This window comes from Ostrea edulis, chromosome 2 (assembly GCF_947568905.1).
Source record: "Ostrea edulis chromosome 2, xbOstEdul1.1, whole genome shotgun sequence".
NCBI classification, from domain to species: domain Eukaryota; kingdom Metazoa; phylum Mollusca; class Bivalvia; order Ostreida; family Ostreidae; genus Ostrea; species Ostrea edulis.
In genome coordinates, this window is record NC_079165.1 from 57,225,394 (window position 1) to 57,242,351 (window position 16,958).

The 16,958-nt window shown below is 35.0% G+C and overlaps 1 protein-coding gene across 2 annotated transcripts in view; it reads left to right on the forward strand.

Annotated features, from left to right (window-relative positions):
- Positions 1 to 16,710, forward strand: part of LOC125681986 (calcyclin-binding protein-like) — a 31,085-nt gene extending 14,375 nt beyond the window's left edge. For both annotated transcript variants that reach the window (XM_056154526.1, XM_056154527.1), the window contains exons 7-9: positions 1 to 20; positions 11,782 to 11,897; positions 16,392 to 16,710. The exon at positions 1 to 20 is cut by the window's left edge and continues 83 nt beyond it. In XM_056154526.1, coding sequence (XP_056010501.1) covers positions 1 to 20; positions 11,782 to 11,897; positions 16,392 to 16,533 — 278 coding nt within the window. In that variant the 3' untranslated portion in view covers positions 16,534 to 16,710. The remainder of the gene's footprint in view (positions 21 to 11,781; positions 11,898 to 16,391) is intronic.
- Positions 16,711 to 16,958: the final 248 nt, after the last annotated feature.

Sequence of the window (16,958 nt, forward strand, 5' to 3'; positions counted from 1 at the left end):
CAGAAGATAGCTGGTACAAGGTAAGACAGTTACTGAAGGAAGTCAGAGAATTCAGAGGTAAATAAACGGACAAAGACTAAGTTCAAATTACACCAAGGATGTTCAGATCTCGAAGGTTCAGGCAAAAAAGTCTAGATTCACCAGCTTTTGTATGCCTACAAAACCAGAAACAAGGTATTCTGATACTGGTGATTTGTCTGTTGTTAAGGAAAGTCATTGCCCTCTACTAGGAGATTGTTTTTATCCATATTTGTTGTATGCATGTAATTTGAGCACAAATTGTTAAATTAATGTGCAAGCATTCTTGTGTTGTAAATTCAAATTCATTCACGCCATATTCCCCAGGGTGACCACAAGCATGGTTTTGAATTTTTTGGCACTATGGAAATTCATTATGAAAGTATTTTGCTCAAGAACTTAGAAGGTTACAATATATCAAACTGATATGCAACCATTTTCATGTAGTATAGATTCAAATTTCTTCACATTATGTTGCCAGGATACAGTAGAGGTTCGAAATTTTATATTGGAATTCAATGTGTGGGTTCAGTGAGAAGTCACAGAAGAGGTTCAATGTTTAACATGTAGGTAGAAATACTTAGGCAAATTCTGTGAAAATGGTCTTCTCAAGAACCATCACCAATATGTAAAATTAATATGCAAAAGTCTCAAAGGAACAAAAACGGCACCAAGTAAAGTGGTCATGTGAAGTTGAGCTCCAGTTTTAAGGCCCAGTAAGTTGGGAGGGAGACAAAGTCTATTATGGATGAACATAGGCGAATTAATAAAAGTGATTTGGTATTTTTTAAAAAAGTAATCTTGAAATTTTTGTTAGAAACATTGTGAGAAGTGTTGTGTCATAAGTTGTGAGTGAGAAAATGGATATGATCAACAAAGCTATGAAAGACAACATAGAGACACTAAGAGAGTGATAGAGAAACAAAATGAAACAATCAACAGTCTGACACAGAGTTGAGGACCTTGATACAGAATTGAAGGAAACAGAAATCTATGCATGTGAAGCTTATGTACCAAACAGCAACAATGAGTATTCCAGGAAAAACACATTAAAGCTCAAAAGCGTTCCTCAGAGGGATAGAGAAAACGTTGAGATTGTGCAGAGAGTGCTTGAGAAGGGATGTAAGGTAAATATCCGGGAGAATGACGTGCTAGCGATTTACAGGATTCCAGTAAAGACAGTTAAAACATCAACCTCTATTGGTTAAAATGAAGAAAAAAAGCTTTCCAAGGCCCAGGTGATGCGGAAAAGATCCATCCTGAAATAGAAATCATAAGGAAAAGTTTGGCTGTCTGACATTAAACACCTTACTCATCAACCAGTCGAATGAAAATCCTGATGTTATTAATGCATGGTACTTAAATGGGTGTAGTTATGGTGAGGTAAACGAAGAGTGAAGTTTGACATTTTAGACAACATTAAAACTAAGATCAAGAGACGCAAGAATAAAATCTAGACTCTCTGGAACTTTACTTTATGTTTGCTTTTGTTTATGACAATGATGTAACATGCATTTCCCAGGGTGACCTTAGACTTGCTTGCCATTTTTAATTTACATGTTCTCTGCATATCTTTCTCACTAACTTTTTATGTTTTTCCTCTCGTGAATTATTCATCAATACAAGCCGAAGCGCCAGATATTAGTTGAAAGTTACTGTTTCAGGTACTGCTTTATTTAAGCATATCAGTTAAAATAATACCAGTAAATTATCAAGGTTAAGGAGATTTTAAAAAACTTATAGATGTTTTAACTGTTTTAAAGGTTTGCACAATATTTATTGTTTTCAATGCACACACTTCACTCCAGAATCTGAAAATGACATTTATATGGGGTTTGATCGATTATTATACCCCCCGCAACAAGTTGTGGGGGGGTATACTGGAATCGGGTTGTCCGTCTGTTTGTCCGTCTGTAGACGCAATGGTTTCCGGGCTCTAAAGCATTATCCTTTCCACCTACCGTCACCATATCATATATATGGACTACCCATGGGATGAAGATGTTCCCTATCGATTTTGGGGTCCAAAGGTCAAGCGCACTGGACATCGAAGTAGCAATATGGTTTCCGGGCTCTAAAGCGTTATCCTTTCCACCTACAGTCACCATATCATACATATGGACTACCCATGGGATGAAGATGTTCCCTATCGATTTTGTGGTCAAAAGGTCAAAGGTCACGCGCACTGGACATCAAAGTAGCAATATGGTTTCCATTTAAATTCTTTAACTGCTTTTTTCATCGCATGGAGATGCTGTGTTCCTAGATACCTTTTGGATCATAATACTGAAGTTTTACCTATTACCAACACCCTTTGGGAGATTGGGGTAAGCGGGGTGTATTCTTAGTGAGCATTGCTCACAGTACCTCTTGTTCCAATTCCTTTTCCTTTAACTCCAAGAGGGTTGCAATATTTTGATGCACATATGTTGTCAAAAAAAAGGTGATACATAAGAAAATTATCTGCTTCTGCATATACCATAGATCAGGTTTTTTCTGTAAATCAGAACCCTAAAACAGTATATCAAATTTACACAAATCAAATTTTCACTAGTTCAAAGTCATATTGAGAATATAATTGCCGATTATTTAAACTTATGAAGGAATTGGGGGGAAAAGAAGCAAGCTTTTGTATGTATAACTCTTGATCTTTAATGCAAGAATTCAGTCAATGAAACGATTTACATGATATCCGAGTTACTGTTATAATTTAATCAAATCCCGGCCAATATGGATGATATTCCTGCTTCCCTGAATCCATTTTGGGTTTTCTTCGCATGTAATCATAGTCTAAGAGCTTTAATTGTCAGCCATTTCGCTCCAAGTGGCTTCATCTGGGTGAGAGAGATATATAGATCGACCTTCACCTTAACAATTTCGGAAGACCCACTCAGCTGATCACACACATGTGCTGTGTACAAACTCTCGAATTCATTTTTCCACAGCAATTTTGCGCTTTTGTTTACACTCTAGTAAATATATTCAATTTGGCGGTATAGTAACGTAAATAAGTTGATTTGCAGTGAACTCCGCTGAAAGGGAAGGGGAATGATCCATCTAAAGCTCCAGCGAATGTAGCTGTCATGCAAAATATTTTATCAATAATTATTTTCAGAGTTTAAAACCGTCATAAATCGTGTACCGTTACATGTATGAGCAGCTCAGGTATAATTATACATTGATTGAAGCGAAGAACGTGACCCATTTAATTAGCTTGTCATTTATTAGATAAACATAACTAGGCACACAGAGACACGGAACTTTCGCCATACTATTACCTGTAGTGTTCAAGAATCAGAAGAAATTTACAATCGATTATCAAATCGAATCAAATGTGTCTTTTTGATTCATAATTGAATATAATGGAGATTATAATTATACAGAGAATTAAATTTAGTTTTAAGGTAAGTCCACCCCTCCAGAATTATAGGTTCAATTTTATATTTGATTGTTGATTCTTCAAACAATATATCTTAGTAACAAATAAAAATGACAAAATAAGAATGTTATATTAATTTATTTTTTTTTATCAATTAGCAAACTCATACCAGTTATCAATGTCAGAAAATTGCAATTTTCCATAAACAGCATTATCAAAATTTCACAAAAACTGGTTAAAATGATATAATAGTATTCATAACAATTTCATGAAACTGTTTCTTTAAAAAATATAGAAAATGTTTTTGAAAAATAAAGGAAATCTATTGCATAATGAACTTAACAAATAATTTAATGAAAACAGAGTTATTGGCTTTTTATTCAATATTTTGAAACATAATTGATTATTCATATATAACTTGGAGGTTTTAAATATTTCATAGTTAACAAGATTTTTTATGATAACTATTGAAAAAGACTTCAACAAAATTTAGGTTCCTGTTATGCATAAATCTTATTAAATCATTGACTTTGCGAAATCTTATGACGTCTCACTTTAATTTCTAAATTACTTTTTATAAAATGTCATCATAAATTTCATACACCTGTTTTTGGAATAGAAATTGTACATGTACATTTACATAAATTCATTCGAACTAAAAACAAACAAACTTGATCACAAGAGTCGGTAGTTTTATCTGTAAAGGTCTACACTGTAATCAACTCGTTACTTTTGCGAAGCTCAGTAGTTGTTGTTTACATTGTAGGCTTGCTGATTCCTGTGGTTTTGTTTGCTAGGCAGTCCTTCGTTTTTCTTCTTAAATCAAAATATTTCCACAAAACAACGCTTTGCATCGTAATGATATATCTCAGCATCGTCAGCCATTGTACACTATCTGAATTTAGAGTTATCGGTCATTCTGAAAATTTAAGATGCCGTAAAGATTAAAATCGGCTTAATGATAAATGTTTACCAACTATCTATGTCAGATTACAGCTATCGATTGTTGCCATCGGTAGCAATCTAGCGACGAATTTTCGATGCTCGACAACTATTACTGCGTGAATCACTAATTACGTGTATGCTATATAACTCTTATTACAAAAACAAAACTTTGTATCAAATTTACACTGATTTATTTTCCGCAATACAGAAGTCGTCATGAACAAAGCAGGAATTGGATACACGCAGTAAAAACCTGATATACGGTATAAAAAATTTAAGAAAAGGTGCATGAGCTTTACTATGATAATATTATTTGTGTTGAGTTCCAGTTTTGATTAATTTTATTTTAAACACATTAATAACCCTAATGCTAGACAAAAATTGCATAAAGTGATATGGAAAACAATAATTTTATAGATATTTTTAGACAATTTTACCCAGTCTCAAACAGGTTTACATGGAGGAAAAGGAATCCTCTTAAAGTAGACATGACTTGTTTAAACTTTAGAATATCGTCAAGTTTTACAACTGCTATAGATGTAAGTTATTGATCTGAACACTTAATGATTAGTTTTTCATGAAAATTTTATGACTTCAACATGTTCAAGAGAGGTAAAGGTCTCTGAAAATTCAATAACTCTCTCTTGTATGATGAAGAATTTCTCAATATTATTAAAGATTTAATTGAAAATGTTAAAAAAAAAACCAGTATGTTATCAAAGTCCATCAGATGGAAAACTTGCAAGAAGTAAACAATCAGCTATTTTTAAGAAACCCTACTTATGAAGGCAAATGCATTTCTTATTTGTCTTTTAAGGAAAAAAATTGGGCCAAAGAAGTTTACATTTTCATAAAAGCTTCCTGACATAGTGCAGAGATTCAAGTTTGTAGATATCATGGTCCCCAGGGGTAAGATGGGGCCAAAGTAGAGGGTCAAATTTTTACATACAAATATATAGGGATAATCATTAAAAATCTTCTGAAAAATCACTGAGCCAGAAAAGTTTATGTTTACATGAAAGCTTCCTGACATAGTGCAGATTCAAGTTTGTAAAAATCATGGTCCCCAGGAATAGGTTGGGGCCACAATAGGGGTCAAATTTTTACATGCGAATATAGGAAAAATGTTTAGATATGAGTCAAGGTGAGCAATGTGGCCCATGGGCCTCTTGTTTATGCAACCATTTCACGCAGAATGAGCCTAATTTGTAATTTACATCGGTATTCTGTATTTTCTGAATCAAACAGTGCGATAGATATTTCAAAAATGATGTATAAAATTTTGATTCTTTTTCCACTTTCTCTGGAAATATCGAGGCTTGAAACACATATAGCTTTTATTTATTTTCAACATCTGATTTCCTGACTGCTCCGAGTACCCATACCTTCCACACATAAATACATATGTATACTGTTTCAAAAAAAATAAATGATAAACCCTATTTCTAATGAAATTTCAATTTTATTTATTGTTATTGACACTTTAGCTCACCTGACCCTTCAGTGAGCTTTTCTGATCAAAATTTGTCGGTGTCAGCGTCCGCGTAAACTAATCACATTTTTATCTTCTCCAGAACCACAGGGTCAATTTCAACCAAACTTGGCACAAAACATCCTTGGGTGAAGGGCTTTCAAGTTGTTCAAATGAAGGGCCATGCCCCCTTCAAAGGGGAGATAATCACAAAAATGCAAAAATAGGTTGGGGTCATTCAAAAATATTCTTCTTAAAGGACACATGTCATGTTTTCAAAGTATACAAAATAACATGCATTTTGTCTTCCTTATGCTTATAGTAATTAATTCTAATAGTTCGTTCGCCGAAATTTTGCGATAATTAAACACAATACAGACTTAAATCTAAGCTCCGATTTCAAAAAAGTCTAGTTAATTAGGTAGGTAGTCACGTGGTACAGTGACGTCACATGCGCCCTTTGGATTGTGAAAGTACTGTGAGATATCATTAAAAACTCAGCTTTTAGGGGCATAATATATTCCCCATTGGCAACATTTAAATCGATGTTGACAAATTTCCCAAGTTTTATGTTTTCGCCACCAGTGCATACAAATAGCGATGTAAATGCCCAAATATAGCAAGGAAAGTGAGTATGAAATCGGCAATATTGCGAGTAAATAATGTTTATATGGGTCGCTGTCTACAAACTGTTTGGTAATGTTATTCCTTTATACATCTGTAATTGGCGCTGTTTTTCTAAAATAAACAGTGCAATCATTATTTATTTTTGGATTAGACAAATTATAATACGTTACATTGTTGACAACTAGGCCCTAGGCCAAGCTACTGTCACGGGCGCATTTCGGAAAGGAAGAAAAAGAAGAAGAAAAACACAAATCAATAAAAATAATCAAATTTAAAGTGGAAATCACATTTTATTTTTAGAAAGCAATCTTATTATTTTTGAATTGTGATCAGTATGTCGTTAGGAAGTGGGAGCACGGCGTTATACTGACACACTCTTGAGAGATTTTACGAGTTCAATGAGGAAATAATTTTATAATTCAATTTAAAGTTAGGAAATAAGATACTCTTTTACTTATATAATTAAAAGTTCAATTATTTTGTATCATGAAATTTTTGTAAATCTGATCTACCAGTTGGTAGACACTCGCAAGTTACATTGTATATGTTGTTACAAAGTGAAGGTCAGTTGATCCGAGTGTGTATTGAATTTGAAGACCAAAACAGAATGTATGCAGTAGGCCACCAGTGCTTAATAGCTTCGATATATCCATTTTCTCGCAGTTTATCAGGGTTTCTGTCCAAGTGGTTTTTGAAAAGGTGACTGGGTGTTTGTTTTTAAGGTAAAGTTCTTGCTCCAACAAAAAATTATCCACGTCTTTGTTCTCGTACCTTCCTTCGAAAAATTGAAAAATACTCGGTCTAAATCCTTTCTACCGACAACTAGTACACCCAAGCACGGCACAAAACATCTTAATGCAATATTATTTACAAGCCGTTAATGTGATAATAGTTTTTTTGTCGACTAAATCTAATCTGTTTATGAAATGGCTAATAGATGTTTTCGAACCCGAGGGCGCATATGACGTCACACATAATGGCGCGTAAAATAGCGAAAGTAAATATGTATATTGCAAGATTTGAATTACATCGCTTTCGAACTCGAAAACTACCCAAAATATTTAATTTAAAACACATTGAAAGTAGTTTTAGGCATGAAAAGAATTGATTTTGCTGAAAAAATTAAAAAGTTTAGAAACATGCGTTTTGTCCTTTAAGAACAGCTGGACCAGAGGAGCTGAAATTTAGATTCAGTTTTGTTCAAATCATGGTCTCCGGGGTGTAGGTTGGGGCCACAATAGGGTATTAAAGTTTTACATGCAAATATAAAGGGAAAATCTTATAAAAAATTCTTCTCAAGAACCACTGGGCCAGGAAAGTAGAAATTTACATGAAAATGTCCTGACATTGTGCAGATTCAATTTTGTTCAAATCATGGCCCCCAGGGGTAGGATGGGTCTCAATAGGGGATCAAAATTTTACATACTAATTAATATATACAGAAAATCTTCAGATATGGACCAAGGTGACTCAGGTGAGCAATGTGGCCCATGGGCCTATTGTTAACATATCTTTCCAATTTTTGCCCATCAATGTCGATTAGAAAGGAAAATAAACAATGTCTCAGTAATTTCCGAATAAACCTTGTATAAAAACTACATGCATATTTAGGAAAAACAGAAATGGATGTACCAAAGTTGTGAATTTCGCAACCCCGAGATAGAGATTTGGGTGGATGCAAATATTGGAAAATTTTGTCGCCCTTTTTTATATAGAATGCAAGACCTATTTATATGAATTACATTGCTCATCGGCATGTAACCAAATGTGAAAACTATATACATTTAATGCCACATATCATGTATACATATTGTGACTTGATGAGGAGGTGTTTTGTTTTTTTTTGGAGAAAAGAGATGGTTACTTGATAAATATCCTCTAATCACAGGTTTACATACGTGTTGGTCATGTTGTTGTACATTTAATATGTCTTATTGATGCCCATGGTGAGCAATGTCATGGATCAATCATTATCATATTGAAATAATTTTCTCCCAATTAGTCATGGGTATTTTGCTCTAGCAAGGATTGAAATTTAGGAAATGGGGTACTGCATTATAGATATATGTGTGTATACATACAGCATTACAGTACCATATAATTTTAAAAAGGCAACACCAAGGGTATATGGATATGCCCCCTCCGGCTACATGTATCAACATTGTGGTTACTCCTCTTCTACATTTTTACATTTAGAATACAGTGTTAATAGTTTAATTCAGGTGACCTATTTCCTGCCTGTCATCATGCATCATAAGTTTTGGCTGTATGTCTTCCTGCATCATTGATTTTTTAACATTTTTAGCTCACCTGAGCTGAAAGCTCAAGTGAGCTTTTCTGATCACCCGTATTCCGGCGTCCGTCCGTCCGTCTGTAAACTTTTCACATTTTCAACTTCTTCTCAACAACCACTGGGCCAATTTCAACCAAAGTTGGCACAAAACATCCTTAGGTAAAGGGAATTCTAAATTGTTAAAATAAAGGGCCAGGCCACCTTCCAAGGGGAGATAATCAAGAAAAGGTAAAAATAGGGTAGGGTCATTAAAAAATCTTCTTCTCAAGAACCACTGGGCCAGAAAAGATGAAATTTATATGAAAGCTTCCTTATATAATGCAGATTCTAAATTGTTAAAATCATGGCCCCCGGGGGTCAGATGGGGCCACAATAGGGGGTCAAAGTTTTACATACAAATATATAGGAAAAATCTTTAAAAATCTTCTTCTCAAGAACCACTGAGCCAGAAAAGCTGAGATTTATATGAAAGCTTCCTGATATAGTACAGATTCTAAATTGTTAAAATCATTGCCCCCGGGGGTCGGATGGGGCCACAATAGGGGACCAAAGTTTTACATACAAATATATAGGAAAAATCTTGAAAAATCTTCTTCTCAAGAACCACTGAGCCAGAAAAGCTGAGATTTATATGAAAGCTTCCTTATATAATGCAGATTCTAAATTGTTAAAATCATGGCCCCCGGGAGTCGGATGGGGCCACAATAGGGGACCAAAGTTTTACATACCAATATATAGGGAAAATCTTGAAAAATCTTCTTCTCAAGAACCACTGAGCCAGAAAAGCTGAGATTTATATTAAAGCTTCCTTATATAATGCAGATTCTAAATTGTTAAAATCATGGCCCCCGGGGGTCGGATGGGGCCACAATAGGGGGTCAAAGTTTTACATACAAATATATCGGGAAAATCTTTAAAATTCTTCTTCTCAAGAACCACTGAGCCAGAAAAGCTGAGATTTATATTAAAGCTTCCTTATATAATGCAGATTCTAAATTGTTAAAATCATGGCCCCCGGGGGTCGGATGGGGCCACAATAGGGGACCAAAGTTTTACATACAAATATATAGGAAAAATCTTTAAAAATCTTCTTCTCAAGAACCACTGAGCCAGAAAAGCTGAGATTTATATGAAAGCTTCCTTATATAATGCAGATTCTAAATTGTTAAAATCATGGCCCCCGGGGGTCGGATGGGGCCACAATAGGGGGTCAAAGTTGGGTTTTTAATTATTTTTTTTTTATTTTTTTTATTTTTTTTTTTTTCTGGATATATTGCAGACAAGTTCGTTAAAATCATGGACCCCGGGGATTGAATGGGGCCTCAAGGGGGGCCTCAAAGTTTTACATACAAATTTATAGGAAAAATCTTTTAAAATCTTCTTCTCAAGAACCACTGAGCCAGAAAAGCTGAGATTTATATGAAAGCTTCCTGATATAGTGCAGATTATAAATTGCTAAGATCATGGCCCCCGGGGGTCGGATGGGGCCACAATAGGGGATCAAAGTTTTACATACAAATATATAGGAAAAATCTTGAAAAATCTTCTTCCCAGAACCACTAAGCCAGAAAAGCTGAGATTTATATGAAAGCTTTCTGATATAGTTCAGATTCAGGTTTGTTGAAATCATGCCCCCCTGGGGTCGGATGGGGCCACAATAGGGGATCAAAGTTTTACATACAAATATATAGGGAAAATCTTTAAAAATCTTTTTCTCAAGAACCATTGGGCCAAAGAAGTTCATATTTACATGAAAGCTTTCTGACATAGTGTAGATTCAAGTTTGCAAAAACCATGGCCGCCAGGGGTAGGTTTGGGGTCATAATAGGGACTACGGTTTTACATGCAAATAGATATGGAAAATCTTCTGATATGGACCAAGGTGACTCAGGTGAGCGATGTGGCCCATGGGCCTCTTGTTCAATTTCTTCTCAGAAACTATGTAACTGGTAATAACCCAAATTACTGTAAAAAATTTTAGCAGGGCAGCAAAAATTGTGAATTTCATGGTCCTTTTCAATATGGAGCCTTATAGAGTTGAAACTAGCTGCAATAATGTAGCCCTATCCTATTTATTTTTATTCTGACGTTCAAAAAATATCGGAGAGGGCTATATTATTGCAGCTAGGTTGAGACTACCTTTGAAAATTGTGCAATCCTTAAAAAGGAATAACACATCGTCATAGTGACTGACTTCCTTTTGAAACAGAATGTAAATATAAATATCCAATCTCCCATGCAGAGTTGTCGTTCCTTACTCTCTCGAACAATGTGTGAGCTGATGGCAGAGAATGAGAAATATCAGCAGTACTTGTGTATTCCTTTCAAAGCTGCCTGTGGATAGCTCGGCTACTGTCGCCTTGGATACTGTCGGCTCGGCTCGGTTAACGTGTGTCGACTGCTGATCTGTTGTTAATTGTGAATTCAAGTCCAGCAGGAGTTTTAATTTTTTTTGTGTGAAACTTGTGGTCCTTAATTCAGGGGTTTAGGACTTTAGGGTGGGGCAATATGGATCATGTAGTGAAAATGCGTGATGGATTTAAAAATCGTCTTCTCGGACCCTATTCTTGACAATCTAAGAAACATTACATACTTGGTGCATTATTATATTTAAAGTGAAATTGTGATATTCATGGCCCATGAATCAAGATTTCAGGCTGTTTGAATCAAATAGTGAAAATGCATTATATATGATGTTTACAAATCTTCTTTACGCCTAGCCATCTAGGAACTAGCTAGGTGCATAGATATGTTGAGCATGTAGGCTTCTACCAGAACTGTAAAATATTTGAACGATGGAGTCGGGTATTTAGACTCCCAAGATGGGGTTATAAGGATCACATAGTGAGAATGCATTCATTAAATGTTGATTATTCATTTGTGGAGCCTGAGGGAAGTCTGTGATCTTAGAAACTCTTGTTCCATTTAGTACCAAAAAATTGATTATTCAAATCTCCCAAAACTGAAAAACCATTTTACACCCATACATGTAAGTTTATTTTCAAATTACACAGCATTTGCAATATATTGCATTGGTTTACTTTGAAGGTAAAAACAGACACAGTCCTTCTGATGCTGAAGAAAAGTACAGTGGGGAAGACCTGGCCATATGTCACCTCTGGGGAGAAGGCTGCCAAGAAAGCCATGGAGGAAAAGGAGAAAAAGTGAGTACAACCCCAGAGATTTAATTGAAACAAGTTCAATTCCACGTTACTCCAACACAACAGAAGTATATAAGTTTATTCAGTGAATATGAGGTGTTAAGTTATATGTAATGGTAATGAATTTTGTTATACGTATGTACTACTAATGGATTTAAGGGTTGAGTGGTACATGACACCAGTTTCCAGATTATAGATCTTGAAGGAATTGTCTGATGAATTTTGAAAACTTAAACCTAGTTAAGAGTTCAATTATGAATAATATTTTGGTGTTGAAGAGACTTTTTGGGGTGATTTCGCCAAATATATTCTAGTGTTAGGATATGACTCAATGGCTTATATAGTGAAACTGAAAGGGCTCAACCAAAATTGAGAAATTCATGGCCCGTGGGTCAGGGGTTCTGGCACTAAAATGATTTTTATGGCTCATACAAGGAAGATGCATTTATATGCCCCCTTTTCGAAGATTGAGGAGCATATTGTTTTTGCTCAGTATGTTTGTCTATCTGTCCAAAACTATAGCTTTGTTCATAACTTTTGAATGTGATACGGTTCTCATATTCCATATGTGCATTCCTAGTGACAAGACTTTCTTTGGTACCAAAGTTTTTTAGCTCACCTGAGCCAAAGGGTCAAGTGAGCTTTTCTGATCAACATTTGTCCGTTGTCTGTCGTTGTCATAAACTTTTCACATTTTCGACTTCTTCTCAAGAACCGCTGGGCCAATTTCAACCACACTTGCCACAAAGCATCTTTGAGTGAAGGACTTTCAAGTTTGTTCAAATAAAGGGCCATGTCCCTTTCAAAGGGGAGATAATCACAAAAATTCAAAAATAGGATGGGGTCATTTAAAAATCTTCTTCTCAAGAGAGCCACTGGGCCAGAAAAGCTGAAATTTACATTAAAGCTTCCTGACATAGTGCAGATTCAAGTTTGTTCAGATCATGGCCCCCGGGGGTTGGATGGGGCTACAATAGGGGATCAAAGTTTTACATATTAATATTTAGGATAAATCTTTAAAAATCTTCTTCTCAAGAACCACTGAGCCAGAAAAGCTGAAATTTGCATGAAAGCTTCCTGACATAATGCAGATTCAAGTTTGTTCAAATGGCCCCCAGGGGTTGGATACTAATATATAGGAAAAATCTTCTTAAGAACCACTGAGCCAGAAAAACTGAAATTTACATGAAAGCTTCCTGACATAGTGCAGATTCAAGTTTGTTCAAATCATGGCCCCCAGGGGTTGGATGGGGCCACAAGAGGGGATCAAAGTTTTACATGCAATTATATAGGAAAAATCTTTAAAATTCTTCTTCTCAAGAACCACTGAGCCAAAAAAGCTGAGTTACATGAAAGCTTCCTGACATAATGCAGATTCAAGTTTGTTCAATCATGGCCCCCAGGGGTTGGATGGGGCCACAAGAGGGAATTAAAGTTTTACATACAAATATATAAGGAAAATCTTTAAAAATCTTCTTCTCAAGAACCACTGAGCCAGAAAAGCTGATAGTTACATGGAAGTTTTCTGACAGATTTCAGTTTGTTAAATCATGGCCCCAGGGGTAGGATGAGGTCACAAGGGGGAGATCAAAGTTTTGCATACAAATATATAGGGAAAATCTATAAATTTGAGCCAAGGTGACTCAGGTGAGTGATGTGGCCCTCTGGGCCTCTTGTTTTATCTTGGAACCTTGACATTGGAGTACTTAAGGTAGGATGTGTAGATTCCTTATGATAAGACCTTTCATCTGATATCATGTTCTTTGACCTTGCATTTTAACCCAAACTTGAAAACTTTATCTAAAATTCTAACCTTGTTCATAACTTTTGAATGGTGAGTGATGGGACTGTCATATTTCATTTGTAGATTCCTTGTGTTAAGATCTTTCATTTTATATAATGATCTTTGACCATGTGATCTTGACCTTGGAGTTTGACCCAAATATTAATATGTTAAGCTTGCACATAACTTAAGTTGGGTTTTCATATTTCACATGTGTTCCTAGTCTGAAATATCTGATGTTTTCCTGGCTTTTTTATGATTTTGATATTTACCGTGCCAGGAAAACATCAGAACCGGCGCCATTATGTAAACTGGAAATTCGCCGCCTCCACCTGGAGGCGGCATTCTCGGGTCGATTTTAAATACTTGCGAGCCGAATTTAATGTTAAACTCATAACTAATCAATAAAACAATGCTTCTTGTACTTACTAATATCGATTTAAGAAAATATCACTCCAAAATTTGATAACGGAAGCACACAATTGTAGTCAACCGAATTTTCGCTGTCATTTGAGCGAACAAGTCACGTGACTCAGAACAGCTCGACAGTTTGTTAAAATGTTTTCATGAGGCTGTTTATGTGATTAAAGAACCCATAAAATCGATATTAGTAAGTACAAGAAGCATCGTTTTATTGATTAATTATGAGTTTAACATTAAATTCGGCTTGCAAGTATTTAAAATCGGCTCGAGAATGCCAGTTTACATAATGGCACCGGTTCCGACGTTTTCCTGGCACGGTAAATCTCAAAATCATAAAAAAGCCAGGAAAATGTCAGATATTTCGGACTAATGTGTTCCTTGTGGCAAGCTCTTTCATTTTATACCTTGACTTTTTACCTTGTGACCTTGACATTTGACTTACTTTTAAAGTTTAGATTGGTAATTTCTCCTGAACTATTTAAAGAAGGGTTTTCATATTTTGTATATAGATTTCTTATCACAAAACATTTCCTTTTGACCTTGACATTAGAAATATCCTACTTTCTTAAAAATGTTTTATAGTATCTTTCTTGCCACCAGGGACATAGTGTTTCACAAAAACATCTTGTTTCTTTAAATTTCTTCATCTACAGTCCTCGACATCAAGCAATTAAACCAAGTACATAGTAAAAATAAACACAGGGAAGCCTGTTGAATTGTGAAACTTGTGACCCCCATGGTGAGGGGTGCAGGCCTCAACATGCAGCTGTATGGATCATGTTTCAACCAAACTTGCCTCTAGTCATTCTTGGATAAAGGAGATTGAAGGTTGTTTTCAAATATTAAAAGGGTCAAACCCCCATTCTAAGGAAAGAAAATAAAAAAAATGATGAAAATGCAGTGTAGTTTTTACAAAATTTTCTTATCAAAAATCACCAAACCAGTAAAGCTGACACTTGTATTAAAGCAGATTACCCCTATTAATTTTAAGGTCATTAGGTCAAAGGTCAATCTAAGCTGAATGTAGAAGATCTAGCCTGAATGTAGAAGATATTGTCTGCTCAATATCTTGAGAAAACTTTGTTTGACAGACATAAAACATGGTACACTGGTTCCCCTAAATGATAAATGTCTCATATTGATTTTGAGGTCACAAGGTCAGGGTCAAGCTACTCTGGACAAAGGAATATATTTCTTCTCAATACAGTTAAACTTCATCTCCAACTCAATGGGACCGAGAAAAAACTTCAAGATATCCAAGGATTTAAGATATCAAGGATAAAATACTTAAAAGTATAAGTGGTTGGGACTTCCAAATCATTTTGACGATGTATCCATGGTATTTGAGATGTTGGTGTTCGAGATACCAAAGTTCAACTGTATCTTGAGAACCCTTTCCTTGACAAACATCAAATTTGGTGTACCGGTAGCCACTTAAGAGCAGATGACCCCTAAATTCACTGAATATAAGATAAATACTGCTTATTATAACCCTTATTTTTCACTATGATTGCAGACATTCTAAATTTAAAGGTGATCCTTTTCAACACTGCCACACTTGGGGCTTATGTTTCTAAAACGTTTCTTAATTTAGTACATGTAGTACGGTTTTGATGATGATGAGGATACACAATAAAAAACAAAACTAAACAGGAATGATTGATTTTACAGCATGACAAAAGTGAAGTGATATTCAGCTTAATGAATTTAAACACATACTAACTAGCTTCTTCTACCTGTTGAACAAAAACTCCAACTTTAATGTGATCTGTCAATTTGTAGGTACACTTGTAATTGCCCAAAAGCAATGCCATAACTTAAGATTTCTACTCTTTATGTTAAACTTTGCTTCATTTAACATATGGGCAGTTTGAGTAGGAAATAAAGTTAATGTAACTAAGAAGTCCTTATCACTTGTATAACCCCAGTTTTCTCTGAAAAATATGAAGTCTCTTGAATTATACTGTTAGAAGTGGGGGGTTTTAACAGAATTTCTGGTTAATCTTGAAATTGACATATCATTGGTACATGCACTGTTGTGCTGATGGGATATGTACTGTAAAATGATAAACCACTAACTGGCAGTAAGCAACAAAAATATTAATGAATTGATTTGAAACATGTTAAAGTGGTCCTCTTGTTGATATGATATAAACTAGTTCTATTGGCAGAATGATATTGTGCTGTTAAAAGTTCCAACTGTATCACAATGTCAAAGTGATCCGAACAGAAAAAAAGCAGTGCTGGTAGTATCAGATTCATATCAAGTATTATTGTTTCTCATCACACAGGCCAAAAGTTGATGATGATAAAGATCCCAATGATAGCATGATGGACATGCTCAAGAAGATGTACGATGAAGGTGATGATGATATGAGGAGGACCATTGCCCAGGCTTGGACTCAGTCACGTGATAAACCGGGTGCTCCTTGATTATCTTCCTTGGGGTTTTGCTATAATAACAAAAGACATTTCTATGAAACTGTTTAAGTATTGATCAAGCTGAGAATGCATTACAAAAACCATCCATCAATGTCAATACCACGTAGATGTATGTACATTGTACTGATGGCTATCATTTTTGAATAAAATAATTTTATTTAAACATGTGACCGTATTTGTGATGACAGTGAGGGAAATATAATGCGAAGAGGAAAGTTTGCAGTTTGACCTATATATATACATTATGTAAAGTATATTGCTTATAGACTAAAAATATAGGATAGTAAACCTGAATTTCGAAGAATTTAGTAAATATGAAAGCATTTAACAATGTTTTTTATTGTTGTTTTTGAAAATATAATCCATTTTGAACTCAAATTTACGATTGGTCGGTCTCATGAAAAAATTTCGCTCTG